The sequence below is a fragment of the Lynx rufus genome, unplaced genomic scaffold (assembly GCF_022079265.1).
Source record: "Lynx rufus isolate CCGP_SWC_20201006 ecotype Redwood Valley unplaced genomic scaffold, mLynRuf1.p SCAF_21, whole genome shotgun sequence".
Taxonomy (NCBI): Eukaryota; Metazoa; Chordata; class Mammalia; order Carnivora; family Felidae; genus Lynx; species Lynx rufus.
The window spans coordinates 24,339,298-24,358,098 of record NW_025814836.1 but is presented as its reverse complement, the minus strand read 5'-3'; the positions used below and the strand labels follow the sequence as shown (position 1 = coordinate 24,358,098).

Here is an 18,801-nt window from a genome sequence, read left to right as displayed (position 1 = left end):
CAGTAGGGGAAGGTTGGTTAACATTTCCCTGATGAAGGATACTTTTCAAGTGTATTGTTAAACTGATTTACAACGTGAGCCAAAACCTGAGAGTTGGATGCTTAATTGACTGAGCCACCCAGGTGCCCCTCATAAGAATTTTTAGGGGCCCCTGGGTGGCTCAGTCAATTAAGCACCTGACTCTTGATACTGGCTCAGGTCATGATTTCACAGTTTGTGAGTTGGAGCCCTGCATTAGGTTCTGTGCTAACAGCGCAAAAGCCTGCTTGGGATTCTCTCTCTCCCTCTCTCTCTCTCTGTCCTTCTCTCAAGCGTGTGTGCACACTCTTTCTAAATAAACTAAAAAAAGTTCTTACTGAGATATAACTGATGTATAATGTATTAGTACTAGGTGTATAGCATGATTTGATACACATTTATTGCAAGATTATATGCAGTTTATTCTAATGACCTACATTAGATTTCGCATTCACAGCCTGTCTTGATTGGAATGTAAATTCCCATCAGAAGTAGTTGATGTGTACTTAGGTTTCATAATACATAGTTAGAAATGTAGATTTACGTCCTCAAGTTCTGAACCTTACTTAAAAGTGTTCCAGTAACACCCAAGTTACCAGAATTTTTATTTATTTATTTATTTTTATTTAAAAATAATCTCTACAGGGCCTGTTGTAGGGCAGGATCACAGATGTGGAGTGGAGAGCAGGCACACACTGGATGCCAGCACCTTTATGTCTGTCCCTCACTGTGTCCAGCTCTGCTCCCTCCTGCTCTTTTACTTTCTCAGCCAGCTCCAAGTGATACTGTCTGCAGAGAGAAGGCAGAACAATGCTTGGACTTGAGGTATAGAGTTGAGTACAGAGGTGCTCTGCTGAGAAGGGGGAAGCAGCCCTGACACTCCAGTCCATGGAAGGAGAAAGGTCCTAGGAGAGTGTTCTAGAGCCTGTCCACGAACTCTGCTCTTTTTGTCACTTTATGAAGTAGGGAGTGTGACGTTTCATTTCTGCAAGCCTTGGCCTGTGTGCTACCATCCCCATCTGCTGGAGGGTCAGGGCTTTGCTGCTCAAAGCTAAGTCTCCATGATGTTTTGATCACAGGCAGAATTACTCCCACTGTAGTGTGTGCATCCCAACTTCTGAATGTAGGTGTTATACTCATTTCTTATTAAAAAAGAAATACAGGGGCGCCTGGGTGGCGCAGTTGGTTAAGCGTCCGACTTCAGCCAGGTCACGATCTCGCGGTCCGGGAGTTCGAGCCCCGCGTCGGGCTCTGGGCTGATGGCTCAGAGCCTGGAGCCTGTTTCCGATTCTGTGTCTCCCTCTCTCTCTGCCCCTCCCCCGTTCATGCTCTGTCTCTCTCTGTCCCAAAAATAAATAAACGTTAAAAAAAAAAGTTTAAAAAAGAAATACAACTATGGTATGAAAGGGAACTGTGCAGAGGTGAATGGTTAAAGCCAGAATTCACACTTGGAGAGAGTGTTACTGCTGTGAAGTGAGGGGCTTGGACTAAGTGGATTCCAAAGTCCCTTATATCTTTAATGTTCTATGGCTTATTGTATTTTAAATTATCCTAATTTTGTATTGTCCTCGAACTCCTAATGTCAAATTTAAAATCTTTTAATAGGGATTTTTCTTTGTAAAAATTCTTAGAAATTTTTTCAAATTTATTTAGGGGATATTAAATTTTAAGTTACCTTTACCCTGTTTAATAAGCTGTATGTTTTCCTTGTTTAAATATGTTCATTGTAAAACATTTTGAAGGAAACAGAAAGAAGGAAAAGAATCCTGTGTAATCCCACTAGTCAGAGATAACGGTTAACATTTTAGCATATCCAGTATTTTTCTAACATAGATACAGTATATATTTATTAAAACGAAAGCTTTCTGAATACACTGTATAGTGATTTGCCGCTTTCTATTTCTTTTTTTTTTTCTATTTCTTTTAATGTCATTAATTTTCTATGTCTCTGTCAAGGTTACATAGCGTTTTACTGTGTAAATAGATGCAATAGGAGATTCTTACCCTAGATTCTTGGATAGAACTCAGGGAGTCTAGTAACATGGACAGGTGAACAGATCTTTATTTTCACCAGTGTTTATCTGAAATGTAGCATTTCTTGCTGTTGTAAATGCTGGCAACAAATCACAATAATATTAGCAAGGCCTAATACTTTGGTAATGATAATCTTCATTAGGATGGTCAGACATTTTATATTTGACTTCTTTACAGTCACTGAACATATTTTAAAATGTTTTTTATATTCATTACTTCAAAAATTATCACTATTTTATATATTGAACAACATTAATCTTAGTATCGATAGGCTTTAGCAGACTGCCAAATTGTTCATTGTATACAAAAGTTAAGAATTTCGAACTATTAGAGATCATTTGCTTAAATAGGTGTCTGTTTTAAACACTAGTAGAAGTGACTAAAGTTAAATCTTTTGTCTGTATCTGTGGTTATTTGGACACAGAATAAATAAATCTCTAGAAGTAAAATTCTTTAATCAAATAAGTATCTTTCAAAGCTTTGAGTGCACATGTCAGATTACCTTCCAGAAATGTACCAGTTTACTTTTCCATAGTATATGAAAGCACATGGTTCTTTTCACATCACTAGCTTTTATATTTTCTAGCTCTATTGTGGTTTCGCACTGTAAGGGGTCTCCAGTCTGGTGTCGTGTTTAAGGAACTTAAGGTAAACCCCAGATTTGAACAGTATAGCATCATTTCATCGTGTTTACATGAGGCTAGTTTTATATACAGTTGGGCACACCCTCTGGCAGCGTGTGGTATTCTGGACTCAAGCCTCCGAGAGCTGGAGCACCTGCCAAACCGGGAGCCATAGATGAGGTGGAGCTGGATGTGAATAAGGTGGGCTCTTTTCATTGGGAAGAAGCTAAATTGTCACTTTGAAAAATAATACACACACCTGGCAGGGGAATCTTGGATGCACCAGAATGTGACCTTGACATTTTGCTGAAGAAGTGAGAGATTGGGGGAGGGGGATGGTAATAAGAGTGGAGAGAAGCTAGTTGTAAGAATTGATCTCTTGATAGGAAGAGGTGGCTTTAGTACAAAACTCCACAGGGGCCTAAGTGGAAAATGAGAATACAAGTTGTTGTTGTTGTCGTTTTTAATTCTCTTTTTCAAAAATTTTTTTTAACGTTTTTTTATTTATTACTGAGAGAGCATGAGCATGGGAGGGGCAGAGAGAGGGGGAGACACAGAAGCCGAAGCAGGCTCCAGGCTCCCAAGTTTTCAGCACAGCGCCCGACACGGGGCTGGAACCCACAAACCATGAGATTATGACCTGAGCCGAAGTCGGATGCCCAACCAACTGAGCCACCCAGGCACCCAAGAATTTGAGTTGGGACATGTATGAGTGCAGACCTGGGCCTAAGAAAGTGCCCCAGGGTAGGAGAGAAGCAGTAGAGCAGGTTCATCCTGGATTTGGATCCCACCTCTTCCACTTAGTAGCTTTGTCACTTTGACCCTCTCTGGGGCTTGTTTGCTCTCCAGTTGGGGTGTGGGAGATTTAACCAAGTGTGCTTTTAGATCCTTTGTGATTGATTCGCTCTCATCTGGTGGCAGGGAATTGGGGGCATTTGTCCCAGAGTTCTCATCCTGCATGTAGTAATTATTTGTTTGGTCAGTCCTTGATAAAGGACCTGAATTATGCAGGGCACTCTTCTTAAATCTTTTTTTTTTTAATTTTTTTTTTTTAACATTTATTTATTTTTGAGACAGAGAGCATGAACAGGGGAGGGGCAGAGAGAGAGGGAGACACAGAACTGGAAACAGGCTCCAGGCTCTGAGCCATCAGCCCAGAGCCCGACGCGGGGCCTGAACTCCCGGACCGTGAGATCATGACCTGAGCCGAAGTCGGACACTCAACCGACCAAGCCACCTAGGCGCCCCTTCTTAATCTTTTTTAAATTTAAATTTTTATTTTTGAGAGTGAGAGATTGAGAGAGCATGGGCAGGGGGAGTGGCAGAGAGAGAAGGGGACAGAGGATCTGAAGCAGGCTCTGTGCTGACTGCCCGATGTGGAGCTTGAACTCACGAACTGTGAGATCATGACCTGAGCCGAAGTTGGATACTTAACCGACTGAGCCACCCAGGCATCCCTGCACGGTGCTCTTATTTGCAACGGATCAAACACCTGATTAGAACTAACTTTGGCAAAATTTGAGAATTGTTGGAAGTCTTTTGGTATGTACTTCGTGGAATAGGAAGAAATGACTGGAAAACGAAGTAAGGACACTGAATCCAGGGCCTTCAATCTTGCCAAGATCCTGTCTGTCTCTCTCTCCAAGTGTGGGTTTTATTTTCTCCTTTTGCACAATTGCCTATTACCTGAGTAAGGGGTTATGTTCACATCCTCTAGCATCTTGAAGCTAGGAAATGGTTCTTCCTCCACTGTGTCTAAATAGGAAAATTCAAAAAAGGACTCCCAGTTAGCTTGGTGTGGGTTGTCCCTATGCCTGGACTCATCTGTATGTCCTAGAAATGGGTTATTCTGGCCCAGATTGGGTCACATGTTCATCTATGAATTATCTCTGTGATCAGTGAAGCAAAATCCTGTAGGAAGATGGCATTTGCCTTGAAGGACCACTTGGTAGGCATAGGAAGAAAAATTGTTCAATAAAATCCTGGTGTGGGGGCGCCTGGGTGGCGCAGTCGGTTAAGCGTCCGACTTCAGCCAGGTGACGATCTCGCGGTCCGTGAGTTCGAGCCCCGCGTCGGGCTCTGGGCTGATGGCTCAGAGCCTGGAGCCTGTTTCCAGTTCTGTGTCTCCCTCTCTCTCTGCCCCTCCCCTGTTCATGCTCTGTCTCTCTCTGTCCCAAAAATAAATAAACGTTGAAAAAAAAAATTTAAAAAAAAAAATTAAAAAAAAAATAAATAAAATCCTGGTGTGGAGATTTTTTTTTAAATGTGGTCTAAGGGATTCATGAACTAGGCAGCAACAGCATTCAAACAATTGTACACATCCCATTAATTAAAAAAAAAAACAACCCACCAGTATACTCCACAATGAGATACCATCAATTCATCCCCATAAAGATGGTTGTTGAAAGAAAGAAAGAAAGAAAGAAAGAAAGAAAGAAAGAAAGAAAGAAAGAAAGAAAGAAAATAGTGTTGGTGAGGATGTGGGGAAATTAGAACACTTGTGCACTGTGGAATGTAAAATGGTGCAGCCACTATGAAAAATAGTATGGTAGTTCCCCAAAATAAAAAAATTTAGAATTACCATATGATCCAGCAGTTCTACTTGGAGGTATATACAAAAGGAAATTGAAACCATATTTGTACACCAGTGTCTGTAGCAGTGCTATTCACGATAGCCAGAAGGTGGAAATAACCCAAATGTCCCTTGACAGTTGAGCAGGAAACAAAATGTGGTCTCTACATACAGTGGAATATTATTCAGCCTTAAAAAGAAGGACATTTTGATACATGCTTACAACATGGATGAACCTGGCACATCATACAAAGTAAAAGAAGTCAGCCACGAGGACAGATAATCTGTGATTCCATTTCTGTGAGGTACTGGAAGAGTTGAATTCATACAGACAGAAAGTAGTTACCAGGTACTGGAGATGGGGCTAGTGGGGAGTTGGTTTAACAAGGACCGAGTTTTAATTTGAGATGAAGTTCTGACAATAGATAGTGGTGGTAAACGCATAAAAATATGAATGTACTTAACTGCCTCTGAACTGTATACCTAAAAATGGCTAAAATGGTAAAATTTGATGTATAGTTTACCACAGTAATTATTTACAATAATTTAAAGTACAACATACAAAAATACAACAAAAAATTTTTAATAATTTAAAATACAACATACAAAATTTAAAAATACAACATACTTCTTGCATGTTTAATGTGATATCTAAGTAATCATTTAAGTGAAAATGTATCCAGTGGAAATCAAAGGTATTTGATACCTCCTCTCTATTTAAAAATGTGTAAACCCATTCTTTAACAGTAGAAAATTTTTCATTATTCCTTTTCTCCTTTCCTCATATTTGTAGTCTGCTTCTCCCACAGAATTTTATCCTAATGTAATATTGTACACTTACGGGTCTTTGGCTGATTACATTATACTTGTCTGCAACAAAAACAGTACATAAATAGAAATCTTAAATTATTTTCTGTGAGTAAAAGGCTGTAGGTGTTCTGGATTGCTGTGGCCTTTGATTGCTGGGGCAATTAAGACCATCTAAATGTTACAAATTTTCATAAAGTTTTCTTTGTTTATTGGAAATGCTTCTTAATGAGATAGATGGGACATTTAAAAACCCATGTAATTTTGGACGACTCACTTATTGCTGGAATGACTCGGGGTTTTCAACACGATATATATTCCTATTTTTTGTTTTTCCAGATCTGTGTTCTGAGTAAACTTGTTCACATAAATGGATGGGAAATGAAGGAGTTAATTGGAGCAGCATGTCTCAATTGTTTGAACTCCTCAAGTTCCAAGCAAAAAGTTAGACATCTGTCATTATTTTTAGTCTTGTACTTGCTGGCAGTTCGATTTACTCCTTCATATTTGTGACAAACAAGGAACTGGAAACCATCTAATTTGCAAAAAGATTTACCCAAGTCATCAGTCACTGAATTTCTCAGTTTTTTGAAAGTGTACCAAGAGAGCTTCATGAAGATTTTAGGTAACAACTATGTCTATCATTCTTTGACTTAGAGACCTTGTTTACCTTAATTTACCTAAAGGATTGAGAAAATTAAAATAATGTTAATTTAAAAATACACCTTTGCCAGCACAGTATCTTAAGATGTGTTTTATCTTCTCACGTAAAGTATGTATTGTCAAAAACCTTAGGTCTGTAGATTTTAACTTGCTGTACTTATGGAAAATGTCAACCATAAAATCTAATGAAGTCTGTTCTTTTTTTTTTTTTTTTTTAAAGGCTTTTCTTTTTATTTATTTATTTATTTATTTTTGGGACAGAGAGAGACAGAGCATGAACGGGTGAGGGGCAGAGAGAGAGGGAGACACAGAATCGGAAACAGGCTCCAGGCTCCGAGCCATCAGCCCAGAGCCCGACGCGGGGCTCGAACTCACAGACCGCGAGATCGTGACCTGGCTGAAGTCGGACGCTTAACCGACTGCGCCACCCAGGCACCCCTGAAGTCTGTTCTTATTGTCAAACCAATCAGTTCAATCAGACTTGGCCTTTTGTCAGAAAAAGCCTGACTTCGCTTTCACCCAGTATTTTTATGAATATTTTCCAACATACATAAAAGCTGAATGATTTATGAAGTGAACACCCATAAAGCCCTTCACCTAGATATTATGGTAAACATCTTCTCAGTGGGCTTTACAACGTATTCGTTTATTTACCCCTTAACCATTTATCTTTTCACCTGTTTACCTTTCACAATTAGTTTCAAAGTAAGTTGCCAATGTAAATATAATTCACCTCTAAATACTTCAGTGTGCAGGGGCGTCTGGGTAGCTCAGCTGGTTAAGTGTCTGACTTCGGCTCAGGTCATGATCTCACAGTTTGAGTTCGAGCTCCATATTCGGCTCTGTGCTGACAGCGTGGAGCTGGCTTTGGATCCTCTGTCCCCCTCACTCTGCCCTTCTCCCTCCCTCCCTGCCTCTCTCAAAAACATTAAAAAAAAAAAAACTTCAGTGTGCATATCATTAATGTTCAGTATTTGCTGATAATATTTTGAGGTAAAATTTATACACAAATGCACAAATCCTCTGTGGATCATGAGATTCATCCTGACAAATAACACACACCCGACTTGGACTCCCGTCAGTTGTAGTGCATTACCCTCCCCTCACAAAGGTCCTTCCTACCTTTTCCCAGTCAGCTCCTTCCACGGCCCTGCTGCCTCTCCCAGAGGCAGCCATCGGATTTCATTTCATCATATGAGTTTTGCGTGTTCTAGAACTTCAGGTAAAAGTACATTTATGTAAGGCTTCTTTTAGTGTAATTAAGATTCATCTATGTTGCATGTATCCGTAGTTTATTCCTTTAGATCGCTGAGTCATATTCCAGTATATACACGTGTCACACTTTATTCTTCTGTTGATGATCCCTTGGGCTGTCTCCAGGTTTGGTGATTATGAATAAGACCATCACCATTCATGTACAGACCTTTTGGTAAAAGCATACTTTCATCCCACTTGGTTGAATACTTTGGAGTGGAATTGCTGTGTCCTAGAATAGTCTGTTTAGTTGTGTAAGAAATTCACAGACCTTTCTCAAAAGTGATTGTACTGCATGTATGATGCATGAAAGATCTCATCGGCAACACTAAATGTTGGCAAAATGTGGAGCCAGTCTTTCTAAATTTAGCTGTCTGGTGGGTACGTAGTGGTTTCTTGTGGTCCAATTTGCATTTCTTTGACTAATGATGAGCACTTTTTCAAGTGCTTCCTGACCTGTTGATTATGTATCTTTTTGAAATGCCTTTTCAATATTTTATGCCTTTTTGAAAATATTTTTTCCTTTACTTTTGAGTTAAGATTTCTTTTATATTGTCCATACTAGCTATTTATCAGATATGGTTGCGGATATCTTCTCCCATTTCATAGCTTGTCATTATTTTCTTAATGGAGTCTTGATGAGCAGAAGTGTTCTGGTAAGACCCATGTATCCAAAGTTTTTTCTAATGACCATTACTTTCTGTGTCTTCCTTAGGAAACCTATGCATCTGTGTACTCCTCAACCCTAAGTCACAAGGACAGTTGATGTTTTCTTAGAGTAGCCTTATGGTTTTACCTTTTTTAGATCTCTTGGATTCATATTGAATTAATGTTTGTATATGGTGTCAGGTAAGAGGTTAAGGTTCATTTTTTTTTTTTTTTTTTTTTTTTTTATCCCATGTGAATGTCTGGTCAGTCGAGGACCATTTGTTAAAAAGTCTTTCCGTACTGAATTGCTCAAAGGCCAGGTATTTCATTGGGGTTGCACTAACCACATAGATCACTTTGGTGGGAATTAACTTTTTAACAATATTGAATTTTCTACTATGTGAACATGGTATATGATATTTTAGAATCTAAACATTAATGTTCATTTTAAGGAATATTGTAGAAATCACTTTTGATTATTGAAACAATTTGTGGAATTTGAAGATTATTAAAGACAGTCAAGACTAAAATAAGCCAATGATCTTATTTTTCTGATGGGTCGTAGAAAGTAAATCAGTTGTCTCTCATACTTTCATCTGTAATGTAATTTAATGCATAGGTTAAATCATGTGTAAGCTTTTCCAGAGTATCCTAGCCATCATGCAAGCTCTCTCATCTGACCTGTTGTTTCACTTATCAGCACATAGATTAATGATAAATTATTTTCTGGAGTGTGAACTTCTGAGGAATTGTGATTAAATCTAGCTTAGCCTTTCATGTTTGGTGACTAGTGTAAGAGAAAGTTAATAAGCCAGGGCCTGAAGATTGGCTTTGATACGAGAGGCATTAGGGAGCCAGTGAAGGTACTTGTTTAGTAGAATGAACACCATGAAGGAAAGTGGTGTTGGGTAAGAATGGGGTAAGAATTACTTGGAAGAGACCATCTGGAGTAGAAAAACCCTTTTAAAATTGTACTGCTCGGAGTGTGGCCAGCATACCAGGAATGTCGACATAATATGGGAGTTGATTAGAAACACATATTCTGGGCTTGACCCAGACCCACTGAACCGGAATCAGTGTTTTAAAAAGATTCCCAAGTCATTTAAAGTTTGGGGAGTACTGCTCTGGAGAAGCTTGCAGTCTCCCTGGCATATGAGTAGTTAAGGGCCGAAGTACAAACAGAGCAGTTGAAATGATCTTGACAGATGTCTGACTTCTTGCACGTTTGTTCTTTCTCTTGAAGTTGCCAAGATGGATTTCCAAAATCATCATTTTGGTTTTTTTGATTTTGTATGAGAAAATTGTCTTTCAGACAGTCTTTTTAGAAATACATTCTTAGAAATGCTACTTTATAGGCTTGTTAAAACCTTAAGAACCATAAATCATTGATTTAAGTAGATTCAGCTGACTATAAAGCTAGTCTTTTGAAAGAATCTAATGGGAACAAATAATGTAGTGTCCTATCTCTGCTATTTCCAGAGCCTGGAATTTGGGGATAAAGTTGAGATTTTGTAAAAGAGCTCGAGTGTGGTTGCTAAACAAACTATAATAGTGTGCTGCTTAGGTTGAAAGAGGGAAAAGACAGGAGAGGATGGATTTTATTCTGCATTGTTATAATTGTACACTAAAGGAAAATCCATTAGTAGTCTGCTGACCTTATACAGTAGCTGTTCATATTTTTCTGTTTCTTTACCAAAATTTCCATCAATGGACAGAATTTTCACATTGTTCTAATCATGGTATAGATAGATGCAGCTTTGTAGTCTGCTTGTGCCATTTAACATATTTCCCTTCAGCTCTTCTTCCCTCTCATCCCTGGCCTCCCTGATGGGCCTTCTGAGCTCCGATCTCTGGTTCATCTTGGACCCTTCAGCCTGTTATTTCCTGTTTAAGAGTCCATAGACATCCTTCACTTGCGTGCCTTGGTTCCACTGGTACAAACACACCTTGCTGACCTTACCTCCTCATGGAACTAGATCTTTTTCCTAGGATCAGCTTGCGATTCATCTGTTCTGTGAAGCCAACCCAGGTGTCCCATGGGCCTCAACCAACTTCTGGCAGTCACCATCTGCCTTTGTACAGTGGAGCCTCCTAACTTAACGGCTTCACAAGTGAGGGCCTCATAGCACAGTTCTTGTCTTCCCTTAGTCTCCAGATCTCAAGAATGGTGGCAGCAGATGACCCTGAGCAATGCTGTGCTGAGTTTTGCTGGCAGAGGAGTCATCAGAGGAACGACAGCCTCTTACAAAGATGGAAAAGATAAGAGATGAGGCCACTCTGAGCCCTGGAGCCAGGGTCCCTGGTTCACCTCTGCATTTTGAGTCTGCCAGGGGATGCTCTAGTTGAGATTGTGGCTAACTTTGAACTTTGGGTCAATTTACTTATTTCCCTGAGTTGTTTGCCAGCTAAGAAATTTGGGGGATTAACTGTAAAGAAGATAACTGATAGTTTCAAAGGGAAATGATTCTTAAAATTTTGAACTAAATTAAGAAACTTAAGTCAGAAGCTTTGTTACGGGTATGGATGAAGGAAACTTGTAGGAAAAAGCATCTAAACTGAAAGTCATTGTTCATTAGATTGCCTTAGAATAAGAATTATGACATCATCTTGTGCCAGTTATCACCTTTTAGTACTTGAGAGTACGTAGATGGAGCTGGGCAAAAGATTATAAATAATATCCTCCAGTGAAAAGGGTCACATCCCCGTCCAGCATCTGCTGTGAGCTTGAGAAGCAAAGAAAAGCTTTTGCTCAGTACAATTAGCCTTTGCTTTTCAGACTTCTTACCTCACTGCATGTTAGGCTGTGTTGACAGTTTACTTCTCAAACTTTCTTTCAATACACGGAGAAGACGTGGACAGCAAGGGGTAAATTTGGATAGAAGGGATCAGTTAGTCATTGGAAAGGAGCGTTTTTGGGTAACCTGTTTCTGGAGGGGCAACTGGATGGCACAGTTGGTAAAGTGTGTGACTCTTGTTCTCGAGGTCATGAGTTTGAGCTCCATGTTGGGTGTAGGGATTACTTCAGAAGAAGAGTCTGTTTCTTGAGTAAAATGTTTCTGAACACAAAGGCTACAGATAAGAGTGATCATGCCTACCAGGTCTACCATCTCTGAGATTGCTGTCCTGGTATGATTTTCTTAATTGAAGCGTAGTTTAATGTACAATATGATGTTAGTTTCAGGTGTACAGCATAGTGATTCGACAATTCTGTATTTGACCCCGTGCCCACCACAGTAAGTATAGTCACTGTTGGCCACCATACGACATTACTACAGTATCACTAACTCTTTACCTTATGCTCTTTGTACTTTACATCTCTGTGACTTCTTTTAGAACTGGAAGTTTTGTCCTGGTACGATTATTAAAATTTGCCTCCTTTCTCTCAAAAACGTCTTGGTTTGGATGATAAATTACATGGTCACCCTACTGAAAACTGATAAAATGCTTTGTGTCAGACAGTGTACCAGATGTTTTATGTGATCCTGAAAGAATCAGGATCTGCTGTTGCCACCTTACAAAGATGCTCAAAAGCTAAGTAACTTGACCGAGATCACACAGTGGCAAGACTTGGTGAGCAAAGTAAGATACTGTTGGACTTTTAAAGCTACTTAATTTTTCCCAGTCTGCTACACTAAGCATTTAATGGGTATGGCCTTCATTGATTTTAGGATCTAGTGAAGGAACCCTGCAGTGGTTGTGAAAGCCTTTTTCTGGAAGAGAATGTGGGCTGGGGGATGTCTGGATAAGGATAGAGGTGATGTGATGCCTATGGTGGGGATGCTGGGAGTGAAAGTAGAGTTGTGTTCAGGTCACAGAGCTGGATGCACGTAGCCATCAGTATCCTTAAACAGCCCTGCTGCTGAAGCCTGGGTCTGTCAGCTTGGGATGGGAAGGTTATGGAAGTTGTATAGATACTATTGCTCAAACTGGTGTGTGCATACATATCAGCTGGTAATCTTGTTAAAATGCAGGTCAATTCCATAGATCTCGGGGGTGCTGAGATTGTGTATTTATAACAAACTCCTGGTGATGCTGATGTTGCTGGTCTTCCTCACTAGACTTTGGGCAGCAAGAGTACAGTCGATGATTAGATCCTTCCTGCCAGAGGCATGGGGGTAGTCATGCACACAGATACCCTCATTTTAGAGGTCAGGGTGGGGTGGGGGCAGTTGTGTCTAGGCAGAGGTGGCCTCGCTGTGGGGTGGAAGGGACTATATAGATAGCTGGTTTAGTGGGCACAGGTACTGAAATATAGATGTTTTTAAAGGCAGCATTGTTTTTGTAGTTAGTATATGTAGATTATTTTTAAAGTTTGTCCTTAGCTTGTGTGAGGGTGGACCTAGAGAAGCAGGAGGGAGTGTTCTGGGGTGGGAACAATACCAACATGGTGCAGTGGTGAACAAGGTTTTAACAAACACAGACAGGGAGCAAGCAGAGTATCTATAGCCAGACAGGAATAACGTGGATGGATGACACAGCAGCAAAGCTCTAAAGAAAAAGGAAGGGAAAAAGAAAAAGAAAAAACCACCTCTAATGGGAGGAGTCTCTCCCACAGACTGGTCATTTCTCCCCTCTCAGCTCTGCCTGAGTGCCCAAGGACATAGGGGTATGTACTGCAGGTGGTTCTCGCTAGTTTATCCTGTGGCTAATGGTATTTTTTCTTGCCTCTGCCCACCTGGGACCCTGTCTATATTGGTCACTGCCCGTATGACATGGGAGAACAGGTGAGGCGGAGTACTGCCACCAGCATGGTTTAGGTGTGAGCAGCCTGCCTGCTGAGGCTGGGACCTTTGCTCTCTACCCTCTTTTCTGGGGAGGAGGCCTTGTGACTACAGGTCATGATGGCAGAGGACTGATACGGGAGAGCACGTCACCAAAGAGGAAATGGCGGAGGTTCCAGAATATCTGGGCAGAGCTGTACTTTGTTGCTGGAGCTGTGAGTGGTCACAGAAGTGGGGCCTTGGTCCTGAGCAGGACCCCTGAGTGAAGGCCCCAGCAGCCAGAGGCATCGGTGAGCCTCCCAGCTGGCTAGCTGGGAGGCTCAGAGTGCTCCTGGAAGGCCGGAGACAGGGCGTTGGCAGGGCCGGCTGGTGGGAGCTCCTGAGCACTGGATTTCTGAAGGGGCAGAATAGCACTGGGACTGTTGCTTTTCTTTCTGTCTGTCTGAACTGTTTAGCAGTGTTGCCTCAGTCTGTCCCTATGTCCGGCCGCCCGAGGGAAGGGAGGCTGGACCTGACAGAGCTGCTCATGACTCATGCCCATCCTGTTGGGGCGAGAGGAACCAGGGACAGGGATTGTCCTGGTCAGGGCAGAGCTTACTCTGGCCTGTGGGTGGTGGGACATACGAGGGCAGCCTGGCGACTCCCTTCCCTCTGCTGAAGCTGACCCCTTTTCTCTGTGATGTGCTCCAGACAAGCCTGGAGCACCAGGTGTTGTTTCCCAGGGTCCCAGTATGCAGTGTTTTCTGAAGGTTACTCCATCCCTCAGTGGTAAACACTGCTGTGTCAGGGTGCTGCTCAGGGGCCACTTGGAGCACATAGATTTTTGCTAGCAGGATTGTGAAGCTTTGCATTGGGCTGCAAAACCAGGGCTTGAGCAAGCAGCTGGAGAGAATCCAGGACTAGAGTGTTTTTGGGTTTGGGGGTGGAGAGCAGAGGGAGGGGAAGGGAGGGGCAGGAGGGCAGAGCTACACAAGCAGGCAGTCACTGCTTTGGCTTTGCTGTCAGCGGAGAGGACTTCAGTCGTGCCTCAGGGCCGCTTGGCCACCATTGCTGGAGACCGGAGGGCGCTGCCTCGGAACCCTGACTTACCGGCACTGCACCCGGACTGTTCCAAGTAGCTGTTGTGCTATCTTTTCCCGGGGAGGCAAGTCTCCTCCCTGTCGTCCCCTCCTGCTCCTCCCCCATTCTGTGAGGGATGATGCCGCTTTCTATTGCACAGCTCAGCCGGCTGATGTCACTGGCAGCGGGAAGCATCAGCAGCCTGATCACATGCTGGCCCAGTCTGTAATGCAGACGGGATAGGGGTGTGTATGTGGGGAGGGGGGCTGTATGGCAACCGCTCTTGCTCTGACGCCCCCAAAAGTGCAGAGGCAGCGGCCGCAGCATCCGGCCGACTTGGATGTCTGCTCCTTGAGCTCGGGGAAACTATTATTATTAATATTTATTGTTGATAATACTGGGGAAAACAGCCCTTAACTCTGGGGTTTCTGCTGTCCTCCTGTTCAAAGCAGACTTCCAGGACTCAGAAGAAACAGTTACGAGCAGGATGCTTTTCCCCACCTCTGCGCAAGATTCTTCCCGGGGCCTCCCAGATGCAAATGACTTGTGCCTTGGCCTGCAGTCCCTCAGTCTCACAGGCTGGGACCGACCCTGGAGCACCCAGGACTCCGATTCCTCAGCCCAGAGCAGCACACACTCGGGTGAGTGCCAGAAAATGAGTTGGCTGGGGGAGGGGGACGCATGGGGTGGTGAGCAGAGACATCCACAGCAACAGTTGTTCTCTTCCCCTTTGCATCACCTCCCCCCCCCCCAATACAACATGGAGCTGTTTTGCAAGAGATGGAAATGCTGGCTGTGAGCGTGGCAGGACAGATGGTTGCTCGTAAAGGCAGGCATGGCTTTTCCACTTACCCTGATAAATTCCCTGGAGTTGTTAGTGTGCACCTGGGGTGGCCCTGAGAAAGGTCCCCAAGGTGACAGTCTTATGCAGAAAAGATCCAGCTAACCCCCCGAGTGCCCAGGCCTGTTTTGGAGATGATGAAGCAAAACACTTTTCAGTGGGGGAGGGGACTTCAGGGGCTGATCCCTGGATGTCCAGATTCTGTTTCTCAGTGGTTTTTATAACTAGGGACCTGTATATGAGGATGGGTGAGTCCCTAAATCATGGCAAGGGAGTAATTTTAACCTCCAGTGTGGCTGGGTGGTATTAGAATATTGGAATTGGCTTTAACATACGGGTAAGAACATTGACCCTGGAAAGGGACAGGCAGGGTCAGTGGGGTGGAGTAACTCTCAGCTGCGGAGGCTTTGTTTTTCTTTGTGTGAAGGGTAACCAAATGGATGGAGGAAGAGCCACTCCCCTTTAGGACCCCTTGTTGCCTTGGGAGGATTTGATGGGGACAGCCTGAAGGGGCTTCCAGGCCAACCCCGTGAACTGCTTCTGCTGAGAACTTCCCAGTGCCCGTTTCTTTCCCTCTTGTACACGGGGGAGGGTTGGCCAGACCCAACCAAATCTTGGAGTGTTCAGGAAGAAATGGGAACTTCAGAAATACTATAGGTAACTTAAAACCCATGTATTTTGCTTTATGTACATTATACCTTAATAAAAAGAATAGCAGCAGATACTTAGGGAACATGGAAAGTTAGTGGGGGGCAGCCATTTCCTATTGGTGCTGACCGTGGGATTCACTGAGCCTGCCATCCTTCCCTCACCTCCTCAGCTCCAGAAACTGGCAGTCATGGTAGCCAGGTACCGTCTTGCTGATTTCTCTGGCCTCCACCCTATTTGGCCGCAGGTCTTTTTTTAGAATGCTTTGCAGAGCCCGGGACTGTTGTCTGTTGGCATTATCCCATTTGATTGGGGGTAGGGGTTGGATTTTTTTTTTTTTTTTTTTTTTTTTTTGATTTGAGGATGGGGAAGAGCTTTGTCTAAGTAACTACCTCTGGGTTAAGGTAGAATTTCTTGAAGTACTGGCCTTCAGTTGACTCAGGTTTTTCCAGAAAGATTGGTAACTGCCCTGGGGCAAGGAAGTGTGGCATCCTGTGCCTGGAGATCTTGGCTGGAAGGCCATGGTTGCTTCTTTTATGTGGTACTCTGAAGTTGACCCAGATGGCCTGTGAAGCTGACCTTGTCCTCATTCCCACTGTATCTGAGCAGAAAACAGAAGAGCTTATGTAGGAGGTGGGCACCTGTCTGTGGTGACCAGTGTTTGACTAAGGCACTATCTCTCACTGGTGTCAGATTGGGGCGTGGCCCTTCTTTGGCTCTGGTCTCTGTTAGCTACAAGGGTCCTTCTGAAAAGTACTACCGCACACAGGTTGCAGGAGGGCGCAGGTTGGGGCTTGGAGAGCGTAGCCTGAAAGTTACTGTGAAATTAGGCTGTAAAAAAACAGCTTGGACCCAGTCGTAATTCCTCCAGCTTCCTTGCTGCCTGAAAGTCCTGTGCTTGTAGCTATTTGTCTCCAGAGTGGGGATGAATTTATTTCTTCACCTTTCATCTCAGGCACATCAGTGATAAATATCACATGATTTTGTGGATCAGGGAGGGACTGCAGTCTGTGGCCCTAGCATTCACAGGGACCAGAGGGCTGCCCCAGTGCTGTCATCTGGCTATGGGCAGGGTTAGTGTGGCCGTGTCTTCCTTTCTGAGGGTTAAGGACACACCCATCCCTCACATCCGTGATGTCCTCGAATTTTGGAGCTATGATGACGGCCATCTCTCTTCTTTTCCCTGAGCTCTGGGCCTTCTCAGCCCACACGAGGGTACTGCCTACTGGAGTAGGATGCAGCCCTCCCACCAGCCAGCTGCAGTGCCAGATCGGGCACCCTTGCCAGCAATGCGGGAACATGCGGCCCACATTCCAGTGCCTACACTGCCTTCCCTTCTGAAGACCAACTAGCTCAGTTTTCTTTAGGGAGGGAGGGAGGTGTTTCAACATCTCTGGGCAGTCTGGGAGTTATCCATGCTGTGTTTTGTGGAGCACAGGTGCAGGCTTGCTCCTTGGGCTCTGCTTGGTGACACATTGCCCCAGGCAGCTGTGGCTTCATCACTGACCACCTTCTGCCATTGTATGTGTTCATCAGTGTTGGGGGTAGGGGAGGAAGATGGCAGGGCTCTTACCTGAAAATCTTGGTTAAATGTATTCAGCAAGCATTGAGCCCTGGCTATGTGCCAGGTACTAGATTAGGCTCTGGAGGTCCATCGATGAATAAAATTGTTGCCCTTACAAATCCCTGTAGCTACCAAGGGTAAACAGATGAGAAGGTATACCAAAGGCAGTGTGATAGTTGCTACGACAGGGGCTTCCATTTTTTCCACTAAGGATTTTTTTTTTTTTTTCACAGGGACAACTTTTAACTGGGTTCTCAGCATGAGACTGGTACATGGAGACCTTTCTTAGGGGGCTAGGATCCTTCTGCTACATGGGCTCCATTGGCCTCAGAGGCCTGCTTTTGAAGCCCCTGGGGTGGAATCTGGTTTTGAGATTAGTGCCTGCAAGGCCAGCATCGGTTTGGTTATGGCGCTTTGTGGGGTCCCTCCTTCTAGAAAGACTGGGCCTACCCTGAGGCCTCACCTCTTGCTGGGAAGAAAGCCTTTTGGAGAAAGATGAACGTTAGACATTGGTTTTTCCCTGAGACCCCAGTGGCATGTGTCCAGCACTACCTTTGTTGTCCTTGTAGTGTGTCTGAAGTCCCGTAATAGAACAGTAGAACCACGAAAGCTGTCCTCAGTATCTTGGGATGGGGGATGGAATGACTAATAACTACCAGTTGTTGACCGCTTCCTATGTGAAGTCCATCACGTGACTTTAATGCTTGTATAATCCCATGAAATGGGTAGTCATTACTTCTATCATAAAGATGGGTAGGTAAGGTCACAGGTTGTGAAGTACCAGAAGTCACACAACTGCCAGAACTCACAGTGCTCTTTGGTTCCAAAACTCTTGTGCTTTCTATTACACCTGTGTTCCTGTGAGCAGAACTCTTAACGTGTTGGACAAGAACACCTATGTTAAGGTATTTCCACATACTGCCCTGGGGCTGTCCATCCAGAGGTGATGTATTCCCTAGCTGAGACCCCTCAAAGCTACAGTGTGCCGTAGACAGTTCTGACTCCCCTCTACCTGAGTCTCAGCTCATGAGCTGTGCCCACCCAATGGATCTGTCTCCCTGACTTCCCCCTGGGGACTCTGTTGCAGGGAGTATTACTCAGCATGAAGGGGGTGACTGAGAATCTACTTTGGGGAGGCCTGGAAGCAGGGACTCTTAATGACTGCCTTGTATCGAAGCCCAGTGGGTAGACCAGATGTTCTGTCTGAGGATGCCAGAGGCCATGCCCTGTTTTCTCCTACTGTCCTTTAGAAGTCCCCAGGGGATTAACCTGTCCACCTTCTCTGGTTTCTGCCCTGACTGCTAACCAGTCAGGTTATGAATGGTATGTTCCCATGCTGTGTTACTTGC

The 18,801-nt window shown here is 43.6% G+C and overlaps 1 protein-coding gene across 3 annotated transcripts in view; it reads left to right on the top strand.

Moving 5' to 3' along the window:
* The window catches only part of CPEB1 (cytoplasmic polyadenylation element binding protein 1), an 89,388-nt gene that overhangs the window by 49,439 nt on the left and 21,148 nt on the right, over positions 1–18,801 (top strand). Inside the window, exon 3 of one of the 3 annotated variants that reach the window (XM_047086831.1) lies at positions 14,849–15,040. In XM_047086831.1, coding sequence (XP_046942787.1) covers positions 14,849–15,040 — 192 coding nt within the window. Of the gene's footprint in view, positions 1–14,848; positions 15,041–18,801 lie in introns of those variants that run through there. The other 2 variants (XM_047086833.1, XM_047086832.1) reach the window with 2 other exon arrangements.